This window comes from Lepidochelys kempii, chromosome 9 (assembly GCF_965140265.1).
Source record: "Lepidochelys kempii isolate rLepKem1 chromosome 9, rLepKem1.hap2, whole genome shotgun sequence".
Classification (NCBI taxonomy): domain Eukaryota; kingdom Metazoa; phylum Chordata; order Testudines; family Cheloniidae; genus Lepidochelys; species Lepidochelys kempii.
In genome coordinates this window covers 55,479,016-55,493,981 of record NC_133264.1, presented here as the reverse complement: position 1 = coordinate 55,493,981, position 14,966 = coordinate 55,479,016, and the positions used below count along the sequence as shown (strand labels likewise).

Genomic DNA, 14,966 nt, shown 5'->3' with positions numbered 1-14,966 from the left:
TTACCTTGTACTGGGATTGTCTGCCGTATCCCAGGCAAGGAAAGCTGTCCCTCTTGCACAGAGCAGCAGCCCGAAAGCTCCCATGGCCAGAAGCCCTTCCTGTCATGTCCAAGCTGTGGGATGCATTTGATGGAGAAGGGATAGCTCAGCGGTTTGAGCATTGGCCTGCAAAACCCAGGGTTGTGAGTTCAATCCTTGAGGGGGCCATTCAGGGATCTGGGGCAAAAACTGGGGATTGGTCCTGCTTTGAGCAGGGGGTTGGACTAGATCTCCTGAGGTCCCTTCCAACTCTGATATTCTATGAAAGAGTCTATGAAATGGACGTGGCTGGCTGATCAAGCAGGAGCAATGGATGCTTTGCTGGTCCCTGTCTGTGGTGGGGCTGAGTTTCAAGTCCTAGTCCTAACTACAAAACCCTCCATAGACCAGGACACTCATCTCTTGACCACAGCCCATCAAGAGAAGATGGGACAGATGTTCTCCATGATGGGATCCCAGCGGTGGCACTCCTGATCAGAGGAGCTCGTAGCTGGAGCCTAGATCTACATGCAAGCCCCCGCTTTTCTCTGAGGCTTCCCCCAGGAACACCATCCATTTCCACTGCCTGTCGTTATGTTAATGTTACTTTGGTTTACTCTAGATAGCCATAAAATGTAATGATTTTTTTTGGCTGTTATTAGGGGGGGAGAGGGGGGTTGAAAATTTCCCCCCCTTCTCTTAATTTATCATTTAAAAATCGGAGGCTGTTATTGCAAATGCACAATTCATGTTTTGCAATCAGAATATTTAATAAAGTATCCCATTCTGTTGCAAACACAATCTGTCAGTTTAGGAGAGAGCTAGAGGGGAATGCCAAGCCAAACAGATAACCTTAGCTTTAGGATCCTGTATATTTGCAATATGAACTGGTCTCCAGTTTCTCTGTGTATATTTACATAACTGTTTAGGTTATGAAGGCTAGGACTATAACAGGGTTTAAAAGAGAACTGGATAAATTCATGGAGGTTAAGTTCATTAATGGCTATTAGCCAGGATGGGCAAGGAATGGTGTCCCTAGCCTCTGTTTGTCAGAGGATGGAGATGGATGGCAGGAGAGAGATCACTTAATCATTATCTGTTAGGTTCGCTTCCTCTGGGGCACCTGGCATTGGCCCCTGTCAGTAGACAGGATACTGGGCTGGATGGACTTTTGGTCTGACCCAGTATGGCCGTTCTTATGTTTTGTCACTGAGGAGAGGAGGGAGAAGGTGCAATAGGAAGGGAGGGAAGGAATACAAGAAGAAAAAGGAGAGAGAAATAGACAAAATTAATTAAAAATAGGTCTAGAAGGGGGAGAAAAAAAGTTGAGGCATCCTTCGTTTGTGTGTGCGCTACATGCAGCTAGTTGGCATTTAGAGGCCATGGTGATAACACCTGAACCAGATCAAGGGTTTCAGCCATTCTCAGCCAGAAACATGGCGCTCACAACATGAGAAAAGGAGAGTGTAGTCCATCCTCTCCTGCCAAGAAAGGGAATCTGGGCCTCTTGGGGGGCTGGGCGTATGGCCAAAGAACGTAATCGCTGGCTAGCATAACAGACTCCACCCTGCCTCCAGACTTGATTAACATGGATCATTGTCCCTGTGCGTTAAACACAAAGGTGGGGTTCCCACTGCCACTCGGCACTGGGTAAGCTCTGCTCCATGGGAGCAGAACTGAGCCAGCACTGAATGGCTTTGAAAGTCCTGCCCTGTGGCCCTTATCAAACCCAGCCTCTCTGGAGGTCACGTCTCAGGGTGACAACACAGCCAGCAGGAGGCTCTTGAAGTCAATGCCAGGGTGGGATAACCCTTAACCTCCCCTTTCATCCGCATGTAGATAGGATAATGACCGCAAATGACCTCTGGGAACATGTGGTGCAGAACATGGTAGGAACCCTCCTTTACAATGGCTGGCAGGGGACTCTCCTTCAGCTGCTGGGATGCAATGCCTCGCTCCGCAGTTGGTTTCACTTGGAATGTGGGGCTCTGAATTGGGCTCTTCTGCTGCAATGAGGGTGCAGGTTGGCTACAGGTCCTGTGTTTGCAATGAGACTCCCACTCTGAGGGGCTGGCCTTCTCTCCTCCCTCTCTTTAGGTTTCTACACTGGTTGGCTCTTGCCTGCTGCAGTTGTGGGGTCACTGGTTTTCATCACAGGCATATTTCTGATGCTGAGCGACATACCTGTGTAAGTGCCAGCCTTTCTCCCCTTTCTGTCCCTACCTTCTCCTTCCCTTTCCCACTGGCTGTCTGCAGCCTGGAGGATGTGGGGGAAGCCCCAGGGTGGCTGGAAGTCAGCAATTCCTGGCTGCCTCCCCTGAGGTCAGTCCACTAGGCCACAGCACCCTCAACTAGCATGCTCACTGTCAAGCAAACCTGGCTTCTCACAGGCTTCTGAGCAAAACTCCTGGTGAACAACCCAACTTCGAGGGGGTCAAAGTCCCCTTAACACCCTACAGGGAAGTGTCACCCTGGTCTTCACAGCATGTGGCCACCCGCTCCTCCCAGCACCATGGGTTTGCTGTCTGGCCCAGGTTCCAACATGGCAGGGCAATGGCTAAACTTTAACTAGTGGAAACTGTTGGGGGGAAGCTCCATGAGGTGTTTCTGTCCAGGCCAAGGAGAGGCAGAAAAGGGCCCGTGCTCTATGCTGCCATGTGAACATCCCAGCTTTGATCCTGAGTGCCGCACACTCACCTGGGGACCTGCAGGAGAAAAGTGCTCAGCAGCTTTGCTCCCCCAGAACCCTCTGGCTGGTTTAAGGAGCAGTGTTTATGGGCTCTCATGGCATCCTGGCTAGTCCCTCATCACTGGAAAGAATGAGGCCTCAAAAGGTGTGAAAGGGTGGCCTTCAGCAAAGAATGTACCATGGTCCTGATTTCTTTCTTTGTCTGCCTCCCCGCTACCCCAGGCAGGAGATCTGTGACAGTGAGGATCAGTACCAGATGTGCCCGCTGTGCAAGGAGTGCCCACACTGGCAGCTCTCCAGCATCTGCAGTATGTTCAAGGTGAGGTTTGTGGCTCCCAGTGGTTAATTTCCAGAGGGTAGGGCCAGGAAGAGAGAATATCCTGCAGTCTGCCCTGTAGATGGTGCTTGCTAGAGTGCCCAGGTGTGCACAGCTCTCACTCCTGCGCCAGGGCCTGGCTGAGCTGGGAGGTGCTGTGTTTATGCACTGGGAGGGGCGATAACCAGGCTGTTTGCACAAGCACAATGCCCTGGGATTTGCTCTCTGCCTTTTCATCTTAATGACACTAGAGGAGACACCTCAGGGGGCATGCTTCTGTGTGAGAGGAGAGAGCACCAGGACTCGCCTCCCCCAGGACTTCTCACCCCCTCCCATCAGCAGTGTTGGACCCTTTCCCCTCTTTCTAGTCTCCCTCCTCCCAGCCGTGCACATTCGCTGGCATCCCACATCCCCAAACCATCCCTCTCCAGCTCCTCCTCCCCCTTTCACCTTCTCTTCTCCCTTGCATCCCCTCCCTGGTCTGTTCCTCCCCAGGTCCGCTGCCTCTTCCTTGGCTTCCCCCTGCTAAAGGAATTGGCGGCTGTGATTGCAGAGCCATTGGCCATTATCTTTGAAAACTCGTGGCAAACGGGGTAAGTCCCGGATGACTGGAAAAAGGCTAATGTAGTGCCAATCTTTAAAAAAGGGAGGAAGGAGGATCCTGGGAACTACAGGCCAGTCAGTCTCACCTCAGTTCCCGGAAAAATCATGGAGCAGGTCCTCAAAGAATCAATCCTGAAGCACTTACATGAGAGGAAAGTGATCAGGAACAGTCAGAATGGATTCACCAAGGGCAAGTCATGCTTGACTAATCTAATTGCCTTCTATGATGAGATTACTGGTTCTGTGGATGAAGGGAAAGCAGTGGATGTATTGTTCCTTGACTTTAGCAAAGCTTTTGACATGGTCTCCCACAGTATTCTTGTCAGCAAGTTAAAGAAGTATGGGCTGGATGAATGGACTATAAGGTGGGTAGAAAGTTGGCTAGATTGTCGGGCTCAATGGGTAGTGATCAATGGCTCCATGTCTAGTTGGCAGCCAGTGTCAAGTGGAGTGCCCCAGGGGTCGGTCCTGGGGCCGGTTTTGTTCAATATCTTCATAAATGATCTGGAGGATGGTGTGGGTTGCACTCTCAGCAAATTTGCGGATGATACTAAACTGGGAGGAGTGGTAGATACGCTGGAGGGCAGGGATAGGATAGAGAGGGACCTAGACAAATTGGAGGATTGGGCCAAAAGAAATCTGATGAGGTTCAATATGGATAAGTGCAGGGTCCTGCACTTAGGACGGAAGAACCCAATGCACAGCTACAGACTAGAGACCGAATGGCGAGGCAGCAGTTCTGCGGAAAAGGACTTAGGGGTGACAGTGGACGAGAAGCTGGATATGAGTCAGCAGTGTGCCCTTGTTGCCAACAAGGCCAATGGCATTTTGGGATGTATAAGTAGGGGCATAGCGAGCAGATGGAGGGACGTGATCGTCCCCCTCTATTCGACATTGGTGAGGCCTCATCTGGAGTACTGTGTCCAGTTTTGGGCCCCACACTACAAGAAAGATGTGGAGAAATTGGAGAGAGTCCAGCGAAGGGCAACAAAAATAATTAGGGGGCTGGAGCACATGACTTATGAGGGGAGGCTGAAAGAACCGAAATTGTTTAGTCTGCAGAAGAGAAGAATGAGGGGGGATTTGATAGCTGCTTTCAACTACCTGAGAGGTGGTTCCAGAGAGGATGGTTCTAGACTATTCTCAGTGGTAGAAGAGGACAGGAAAAGGAGTAATGGTCTCAAGTTACAGTGGGGGAGGTTTAGGTTGGATATTAAGAAAAACTTTTTCATTAGGAGGGTGGTGAAACACTGGAATGCGTTACCTAGGGAGGTGGTATAATCTCCTTCCTTAGAAGTTTAAGGTCAGGCTTGACAAAGCCCTGGCTGGGACGATTTAATTGGGGATTGGTCCTGCTTTGAGCAGAGGGTTGGACTAGATGACCTCCTGAGGTCCCTTCCAACCATGATATTCTATGATTCTATGCTATCCCTCCCCTGCATTCCCTGTCTGATTCCCTCCCACGTCTCCTCTCTCTGTGTGTACAAGGTCTCTCCTTTCTGGTGCTGGAGCAGGTCATGCTGCAGAGATGAGAAAAGGGTCTGTTTCACTTTGCTGCTTGCACATGGAGTGGAGCAGCAGAGACAGATCTCAGGGACAGCTCCTCCTCAGGTGCTGCTCCAGTGTGTGTGGAAAGCACTGCAGAGCACGGAAGAGGCTTTGTGAAGCTTGAACTGGCTATGCAGATTCACACTACCGCATGGACATTTCTTGCCTCAGGACGTAGATCTGCTCTGCACAGGAAGCCTCTGCTGTGCTGGGTAGTCGCAAGATCCTACGCTTAAGGGATTATGGTTGTTGGGCTAATCTGATTGGCTCCTCCCTCTGTAAACTACATAATGGACCAGTTCCCCCAGCTGATGTAAATTGGCACGGCTCCATTGACTTCAGTTTTGGTCCAGTCTTGCACCAGGTGGGGATCTGGCCCATTGGCTCCAGTGGAGCTAGGGCTGATTTACACCAGCTGGGGATCTGGCCTATTGGCTCCAAGTGGAGCTAGGGCTGATTTACACCACCTGGGGATCTGGCCCAACACTCTTTCTCTTGCCAGCAGGAGAGTTTCATAGCGCTGAGGTAAGGTTCCTCAGACAGCGAGGGTGACCTCTCCGTGTGGTTCCAACCTCTTTCCAGGGAGATTCAAGCAAATCCAGAGAGAATAAGGAAAGACTCTCTCCCTTTGTGCCTGTCTGGAGCTGAGGCCCCCTCCCTGTGCAGGGAGAGATGAATGCTCAGAGTGGGAGGGGTCCTGCTCTGAGCCTGGGGATGAAGCCTGTAAAGGGCCCCAAGCTGTGAACTGCTCCCAGCACATCCCAAAGCCACACCCTGCTGTCACCTTCTCAGCACAGCACAGGCAGCTCTGGTTGATCAGATACACAGGAATCCCAATCCCTGTCTGCCCTGTCCCTATGCCTCTGTTCCTGCACACCACGACTTGCATTTCGGAGCAGCCTGGGTCTGGTACTGGCAACAGGTGGGCAAATCAGCTGTGCACTGTGTTGCCACTGATCAGTGACTCCCTGCTGCCTCAGGAGTGCTCCGGTGTGGGTCCAAGGACTCAGACTGGTCCAGCACTCTGATTCTTGTAGATCAGTTCCAGTGCTGCTTTCTCTTACCGAAACCCCTATGCTTCCCCTGGGGAACCTGTCTGTCCCAGAGAGAAACTCATTCTCTCTCTCCTGCCCTCACCCCCTTCACACACCCAGTAAGTTAGCACTCTGCTGCTCTCAGGATCCAACCTAGCAGCCCTTTCCTCCTGCAGGTTCCCTGAGCATTTCTTTCACTCTCCCTGCTTTGCTCCATAGGCTGGTCGCCTCTTCGACCACGGTGGGACCATCTTCTTCAGCATTTTCATGTCCCTGTGGGCGGTGACATTCCTGGAGTACTGGAAGCGGATGAACGCCACCCTGGCACACCGGTGGGACTGCTCCGACTTCGAGGACATTGAGGTACAGGCCTGACCCTCTGTCACACAGCTGAACTCCCAAGGCCTTACAAAGCCAAATCAAGGCAATGCCTTTTCCCACTGTCCTAGGAGCGGCCGCGACCCCAGTTCACTGCCATGGCTCCCATGACAATGGAGAACCCAATTACTGGAGCAGAGGAGCCATATTTTCCCAAGCGGAACCGCGTAAAACGGGTCATGGCTGGACTGATGATCATCATCATGATGGTAAGGGCACTGTAGGTCTCTGCCCTGTGCCTGGCTTTGAAGGTCTTCCATGGGGTCTGCAGCTCCTGGCATGACTGCATCCTCTCTGCATGCTGATTGCCTCTTACTGCCTGCATGACTCTCCCATAGCTGCCAGTGCCCCCAGAGATCAGAGCAAGCCCAGCTCCCCCAAACACACTAGTTCCTGATGGCAAGTTGATGGCCACTGGGTTGTGTTTGCAGATTGCTGTGGTTGTGATGTTCCTGATCTCCATTATCCTGTACCGGGCAATCATCAGCATCCTTGTGTCAAGATCCGGGAACTTCCTCTTTGTGGCATCGGTAAGAGGTAGATGCAGCCAGCTCTGCCCTGGGGTTTTATTGGCTTGCGCAAGCCCCGTGGGATGTTCTGGTTCATTCCCTCTGCTCTCCTCTTTTCTAGGCGTCTCGTATTGCCAGCCTCACAGGCTCAGTGGTGAATCTAATCTTCATCCTCATCCTTTCTAAAATTTACATTGCACTGGCCCATTTCCTTACTAAGTGGGGTAAGTGGTGGAAGGGAAATTGCACAGACTTCAACTGTGGTTCCCTGGGACAGTTCCTGACAAACCTGGCTCCCCATTCCTTTGCTACTTGTACATTGCAGTCACATTCACCTGCACAAAGTGAGTGTGAAACACTGCCATCCGATTTGAGAGGGAGTCACACCCACTCACACAGGAGGGGAGAATCTGATCCATTGTCTTCAGCTGGATTCTTACGCAATTAAGCAGGGGCTGCTAAAAGAAATTGGATTTAGGTGCAGAAGGGAAAAGGCGGAAAGACAAGGATCCCAACAGATCAGGAACTGAGGAAGGGCTCAGATCAAAGTAGAGAGGTACCAAGGCAGGGAATGAGTGCAGGTGTTCGGTGTAGCGTCACAAGGTTGCCACCTTTCGCAGTTTTCCTGGGCGCTGTCTTAGGTCCTGCAAGCTAGATAGTGTGACACAAGGAAGGAATTTGTCTCATACGGCAAAACATCAAAAGTTGCAATGCAGGAGTCCTGCAGTCAGGTGTCCAATGGCTTTCTGCGGGTCCAGGGCTAATGCTGGTGGATGCCTGGGGAAAGCATTGTGTGTAGAGGGATGCTGGAAATAATTAGAGAGGGCTGAATTGTTTTAACAATCTTTTTGATTAACATTTTCATTTTGATTGAAATTTTCTTTTTTTTTTTTTAGCTTGGGTTTTCATTTAATCAATAAACCGAAATTTAGTGACAGTTGCTGTATATTTTCTGCCAAAAATTTCTAACTTGCATGGAATGAAAATGTTTTCGTTAATTTTTTTGCAGAAATATATACCAATTTTTTTGACCAGCTCTAGAAATAATATTAAAGGATAAGATCTTTATTAGCCTTTTTAAAAAGAAAAATAATTTTAATGAATTTGCTAGTAGCTAGTTTATATGTACAGTACAACATTATTGCCCTCTGCTGAACAGAATCAGAACTGTACAAGTGTGTGTCATAGGCCCTTTACTGCTAACTGCTAATTGAGATTCTCCATAGGGTCAAGAAGCAGGGCTGTGGGCTTGTGCATAAGGGGAACTGGGTTCTATCCTGGTTGTCGCCATGACGTTCTGCATGGTCATACCATGTAATATAACACCTGTGAAATCCTAGGTGACCATGCAGTTGTTGGGAGTTTTAAAAATACAGACATCTTAAAGATCAAACAAAAAAGCCTCCTAAACAACACACAGTCATCCAGCTTCTTCTGTTACGGATGCTGTTGCCATGGTTACTGGGTGACAGGAGTAAGTGCTGGTAGTCTCCTTGAATGGTGCCGCAGGGCAGAGCTGATGCTGTCTGTGTGTGTTGCTCTGCCACAGAGATGCACCGGACTCAGACGAAGTACGAAGATGCTTTCACCTTCAAAGTGTTTGTCTTCCAGTTTGTCAATTTCTACTCTTCTCCCATCTACATTGCGTTCTTCAAGGGCAGGTAAAGCATCTCCAGGGGAGGGCAGCTCTCACCTCCCCCACCCATCCCCCAGCTCTGGCCCCCTCCTCCAAATGTAATCCCATCTCAACTGGTGGCTGGAGTTCCTGCGGCTGGCCGAGAGGTAAGCGGCTTTGGGACCTGGTGATGTGCAGTTCCAGTGGATAGCCCTAGAGCAGTGGTTCTCAAACTGTGGTCCGCGGACCATCAGTGATCCATGAGCTCCATTCAAGTGGGGGTCTATGGATAGTTCCCTCTGGTGTGTGCGGCTGCACAAGAGAGAATGAAGGACTGCTGCGCAGGCATGGCTCCACTAATTAGGTGCTTGGACCCTGGAGAAGACACACATGTAAGGTGAGGTGGTGGCCTTGGGGGGAATGGAGGTAGGTAGGAGCAGGCAGTGGGGTGAGAAGAGAGGGGGTGGGGGGAATTTGGGACATGCAGGGCTGCGGCAGCCAGAGAAAAAGGCAACTTTCCCCAGCTCCAGGGCTGCGGCTGCCAGGGAGAGACCCCTCCTCCTTCCCAGCCTCAGCTCTGTGGTGGGGTAGAGAGGGCACATTCTTCACATTAGAAAGGTAAGACTACTGATATTAGTTGTGTGCTTTTATTTGTAGAACAAAAAAAGTTAATTATTATTGTTTTTTTAACATAGCACTTTTATCTAAAGCGCTTTACAATAGTTAGCTAATGGTACAAACAACATTTGGAAAGATCATTAAACGGTCCATCAAGACCCTCAGCAATTTTCAAGTGGTATGTGGGGAAAAGAAAAATTTGAGAACCACTGCAAGAGAGAGACAGGGAAGCTGCAGCACTGCTGCCATCTAAAGGCAATGAGCGGCATGCGAGGGAACGTGGGGGTTCCCGGCACTATTCTAATGTGGGAAGGAGCAACTAGAAATCCCCTTTGTGCCTGTGTAGCTCTAAAACAGCCCTGTATCCATCCAGGCATGCAGTGAGCATGTCAGAGAGCTATATGGCTTTTCCAAAAAGAACAGGAGTACTTGTGGCCCCTTAGAGACTAACACATTTATTTGAGCATAAGCTTTCATGGGCTAAAATCTACTTCATCGGATGCATGCAGTGGGAAATACAGTAGGAAAATAGATATAGATAGATATACACAGAGAACATGAAACAATGGGTGCTATCATACACACTATAATGAGAGCGATCAGTTAAGGTGAGCTATACACGGCTGCTACTCTGAAACATGGCCTTTTCAGTGTATGATCCCATGGGGCACACAGCCAGTTGTTCAGACTGTTGAGGGGCTGGGGGTCCTGTATCAGAGGGGTCTCTGTGGGAACAGGGCAGCTCAGTTTGGGAAGTACATGCCCGTGGGGAAGCCCCTCCAAAGCGTAGAGCTGAGACTTCTTGGGCTACTCGGGACTTCTGCTCCCTGGTGGTGATGAGGGTGCTTGTGTGCAGAGCTTGGATTCTGAAAGGAAGACAGACTCTCGCTGTGTTGCATGGGGAAGGTCTGCTGTATCAGCAGCTGGCAGACCCTGTTGCAAGGCCCCAACCGCCACTATTTTATATAAAGACCCCCCGCTAAGATCATGGCCCCATTGTGTTGCTGAGCACTGCATGTGCAGTGAGACCCAGACCTGAGGAGCATAAAACTGAAACAGACAGTGGGTGGGAGAGGGAACAGGCACAGGCGAGTGACATGACCTGCCCAGATCTCCCAGCATGGCAGTGACAAAGCTGGGGATGGCATGCAGGGCTGGAGTCCCAGCTTGGGCCTGATCCAGGACTATGCTGCTCCCCAGAACTGATAGAAACAGGGGAGCTGAAGTAGAGGGGTAAGCAGGAGAGTGTTGGGGGTAACTGCAGCCAGCAATGTTTTGCTTCAAATACCTTTCACATGTGGACAAGATGAAATTAACATGAGGGGCAGGTCCGCGGGTGCCCTTTGATCTCCTTTCAGTCAGTCAGGCACCCTTGCACTGTGTCCCTCCTTTCCCCTCTGTTGGGAAGAACAGGGCACTGGGGGAGGGAGAAATTTCTGATATACATGCTTCCATCGCGGGATGTTCCTGGCAGGCTGGGCTGGCCTCTGTGCACATCCACAAGGTATCATCAGCGCTGGCTTCAGATGTGGGCAGAGGGAGATGATGATGAAGTAGATCTGACCTTGTCCCATTCAATCCAGCAGGACTGGCTGAGCAGCATCCTCAGCCTCCCAATGGACAAGGGTGACTGGGGTGTGGGAGCAGGGCACGGTGCACGACAGCACCACATCCCGAGTAGCCTCAGGAGGTATAAGAGATTGATGGGAGAGGGAGCAAGGGGTTCAGCTGTGGATTTATTGCTATCTCTTGCCATCCTGGATTTCCCAGATTTGTAGGCTATCCAGGAAACTACAAGACCTTGCTTGGGATTCGCAACGAGGATGTGAGTATCCGCTGATAAAGGTTGAGAACACAGGAAGGGCCATGCTGGGTCAGACCAATGGTCCCTCTGGTCTAGGGCCTGACACTGGCCAGTGCCAGGTGCTTCAGAGGGAGTGAACAGAACAGGGCAATTAGCGAGTGTCCATCCCCCATCATCCAGTAGCAGTGTCTGGCAGTTGGACGTTTAGGGACACCAGAGCACGGGGTTAAAAGGAGGTGGGAGTCTCAGGTGAGGGACTGTGTGAGGTAACCTGCCAAACAGAATGGGGACCCTTTGCTGGGGTGGCAGGAAACGCCCCAGCCGCTGCCCAGCTCTGTGCACAGGGAAAGGCTCCACAGCTCTCAGGACAGCCCTGGCCAGAGGAGGAGGGAGGCCATGGCCAGCTTCAGTGCCAGTGTAGTGGGCTCCCGGCCTGCCCCGTGCTCCCCCCCACCTCAAGCTTGCTCGCTGCCTCCGAGGCCTTTGATAGGAACCACATACAGACTCCTCTGAGAGTGCAGAGGGCCCAGGCAGGATGTGGGCATAGCACAGAGAGGAGCAGTGGCATGCCTGGGGAATCCCTGTCTCTGGCTGCCCATCCCCCCAGGACCAAAGAGAAGTGGGGGTGGTCAGACTCCATCCCTGCCCCAGCAACCTCAGGGGCCCCCCGCTGCCCATCTGCTCAAAGACTAGTGGCAGCAACTGGGGCCCCTCATTCCTGGCCCACCCTTCCCAGAAGTCGGCCCCTGGTGCTACCCTGAGGGTTGGGAATGGCAGCCGGGGGCTTGGTGCTGCAGGCTGCCTCCTCCCCAGGCTCCACTGACTCCAGGATGCGGCGATGGTGCTGGGTGTGTTAGGGCAGCGTGTGTGGCTCAGGAGTAGCCTTTCCTGTGGGAGGTGGAACCTAGAGGACCTCCCCACCCCCGCCTCATCTGAGTTTGAGGGGAACGTGCAGCAAAGCTGATGTGCCTCTGTCCTTCCCACTCAGTGCGGGGCTGGCGGCTGTCTCATTGAACTCGCCCAGGAGCTGCTGGTCATCATGGTGGGAAAGCAAGTCATTAACAATGTGCAAGAAATCGTCATCCCGTAAGCACTGAGTGCGCTACCGGGCAGGGGGAGGGGAGAGTTGGTCTGACTTCTGGCAGACCATCAAAGGCATCAAAGGGAGCTGCTGCCCAAGCTCTATAACAAGGATCTATGGGGCAGCAGGTGGGGATGTCTCCATGCAGGGGCACTGTGATAGATTTGGAACGAGGGGAGGGCTCAGTCAGTGTGAAGGCACCTGTATGTGTGTCCCCCATCTGCTTGGCTTGTGCTTGGCAGGTGGCTGCATCACCTATCCCAAGTGGTCTGACGGCTATGGTTTGAACTATGGGCCCCAGCTCAGACAGGGCCAGTGCCCAGATGTGCCAGGGCCTGTCACCACAGCCCTCTCCTCCCACTAGTGAAGGAAGAGGGGAAAGTCACAGGTTGTGACTGCTGGTAGGCTTTGGGGTGACAGATGGTCACTGAGGATGGGGGACCCACAGCTGACATGGACAAGTCAAAGCAGAACAAAGTTGCTTTGCAACAGGTCTCATGGCAAATTAGCCGTGTGCACTATGGAGCCTCTGGCTTCTCACTGCCACTGCCCTGCCTCCTGCCCGCAAACTCTGTCTGCCCACAGATTCTCCGGCATGAGCTCCTGCAGAGGAGGCGTTGCGGGAAGCAAACCAGGCCAGGAATGCCCTTCCCGTGACCACTTCTTTCTCTGCTCCCCCAGGAAGCTGAAAGGCTGGTGGCAAAAGTACAAGCTTCACTCCCAAAAGAGGAAAAGCAAGGTGGACCAATTGGGCCTGGTGCAGCAGGCACCCTGGGAGAGCAACTACGAGCTCCTGGTCTGTGAGGGGCTGTTTGACGAGTACCTGGAAATGGGTAGGGACCAAAGGCTGAGTCTGCCACCTTGGGAGACCACTAGCAAAGTGTCCTGGCCAGGTAGGGTCACTTGATCACTGACCACACCAGAAGAGGCTGGAGGTCAGAGACTTCCTCAAGGGAGGAAACTTTTGCAGTCAATAGTGTTGATGGCGTGTGCATCAATCACTTATCCCGCTGATGTGCCCTCTGGTGCCCGCTAGTGGTGATGGTTTGGGAAGCAGCACTTTCTCTAGCACGTTCACTTGAGTGAAGCCCTAGAGAAAGAGTGAACTCAACTGCCTAGTCTTGGTGTTGAATATTCTGAGCTCTGGGATTGCAGTCAAAGGTCTAAGGAAACCCTCCATTAGAGGTAGTAGCCTTGTGAAACTGACTCCAGAGACACAACTCTGCCTCCTGGAAGGGAAATTGCAGTCCAGGCAGAGAATTTCTCCTCTTTCCCCAGCAGAAATTGGGTTATACAGCAGGTTCTATTGCCCCGTCTCACCCTGGCCAAACAGCCCTGCTGGGTCTGGCTTGATATACAGAATATCCCACAGGAAGCCTCCATCTCAGGCTTGGTTACCCAGGGCTCCAGCCCAATCTGTTCCACATCCCAGCTTCCTCTGCCTGAAGGCTCCTCTCAGCTTCCTTATGGAGCCAGTCACAGCAGTGAGTCAGCGCTAGCTCTCCAAACCCTTTGCTCGGCCATGGCTGCACTATGGATGCTGCCAGCCCAGGTGTGTCAGCCAGGTGCCCAGGGGTGATGGCTGACAGAGCTGTGCCAGCAGAAGGCCACGCAGACATAGCTATACCAGCACAGCAGTGCTTTTACCAGTCTAGCTTGTTTGGCTCATGGGTGGAGGTTTCACTAACCTGGTACCCCCAGGTCTAGCTGCATTCATGCCAGGAGTGCCTGGCCGGTACACAATACAGGCATCCCTATACTAGTAAAGCGTGCCTCGTGGCCTACCAGGGTCTGTCAGGTGATGCTGGCAGCCTATTACAGATGGAAAGCAGAGACAGTACATCTCCAGAAACAAACAGGGGCCCACAAAGATCTTTGGATTGCAACATATTCCCCGGGTACTCCCTGTTCTCATCCTTCGGAAACCAGAGACGGTGGGGAGGGGAAGGGGGACCAGAAAGGCCACGATCACTGCTGAACACAGCTCACAGAAGCCATCCTCTGCTCCCCTTGCCCACTGTGAATGTGAGCTCTGATGATTCTTTCCTTCTGCACAACAGTCCTGCAGTTTGGATTCATCACCATATTTGTGGCAGCTTGTCCTCTGGCGCCCCTTTTCGCCTTGCTCAACAACTGGGTGGAGATCCGCCTTGATGCACAGAAGTTTGTCTGCGAGTACCGTCGTCCTGTGGCCGAGCGGGCCCAGGGCATTGGCATCTGGTTTTATATCCTGGAGGTCATCACCCACTTGGCTGTCATCAGTAACGTGAGTTGTGCTGGGCAGTGAGGGAGAGGGAGAAGCCAGCTCCCAGCATTCAGACGCAGCCAGCCACGTTGCTGACACTTGGTTAATATAATCATGTAGCATCGTGGTCTCTTGTTTACAGATTGAAGGTAGCCACTGTGCAGGTCGGTATCAGGGACAGGGGACTGAAAGCCAGAACTAAAGAAAATGTTACTGAAATTCTACTTGGCAAATGCAAATCTGTAGACATGATATAGTAACTGGACACAGAGCTGTCGTATGTGACAGAACCACACTCAGATTCAAGGGCTGCTGCAGCTCGGGCCTCTGGCTCAGTAACCCCTATTGGAGCAGCGTTGCCTGACACAGCCTGCTCTGACAGGCTCCTCATCTCTGTGGCTTAATTCCCAAGCATGACAGGCCTGGTTTTCAATGACCAGTGAGAGCTGTGCAGTATTGAAGGGTGTGTCTGCATTTGAAGAATAAATGCTTGCAGCTATAATTGCTA

At 51.8% G+C, this 14,966-nt stretch overlaps 1 protein-coding gene across 2 annotated transcripts in view; it reads left to right on the top strand.

Annotated features, from left to right (window-relative positions):
* ANO7 (anoctamin 7) overlaps positions 1-14,966 on the top strand; it is a 34,292-nt gene that overhangs the window by 11,623 nt on the left and 7,703 nt on the right. For both annotated transcript variants that reach the window (XM_073360455.1, XM_073360454.1), the window contains exons 9-19: positions 2,116-2,206; positions 2,930-3,026; positions 6,428-6,571; positions 6,658-6,795; positions 7,018-7,116; positions 7,217-7,319; positions 8,645-8,756; positions 11,099-11,153; positions 12,121-12,218; positions 12,895-13,046; positions 14,274-14,479. In XM_073360455.1, the coding sequence (XP_073216556.1) occupies positions 2,116-2,206; positions 2,930-3,026; positions 6,428-6,571; positions 6,658-6,795; positions 7,018-7,116; positions 7,217-7,319; positions 8,645-8,756; positions 11,099-11,153; positions 12,121-12,218; positions 12,895-13,046; positions 14,274-14,479 (1,295 nt within the window). The remainder of the gene's footprint in view (positions 1-2,115; positions 2,207-2,929; positions 3,027-6,427; positions 6,572-6,657; positions 6,796-7,017; positions 7,117-7,216; positions 7,320-8,644; positions 8,757-11,098; positions 11,154-12,120; positions 12,219-12,894; positions 13,047-14,273; positions 14,480-14,966) is intronic.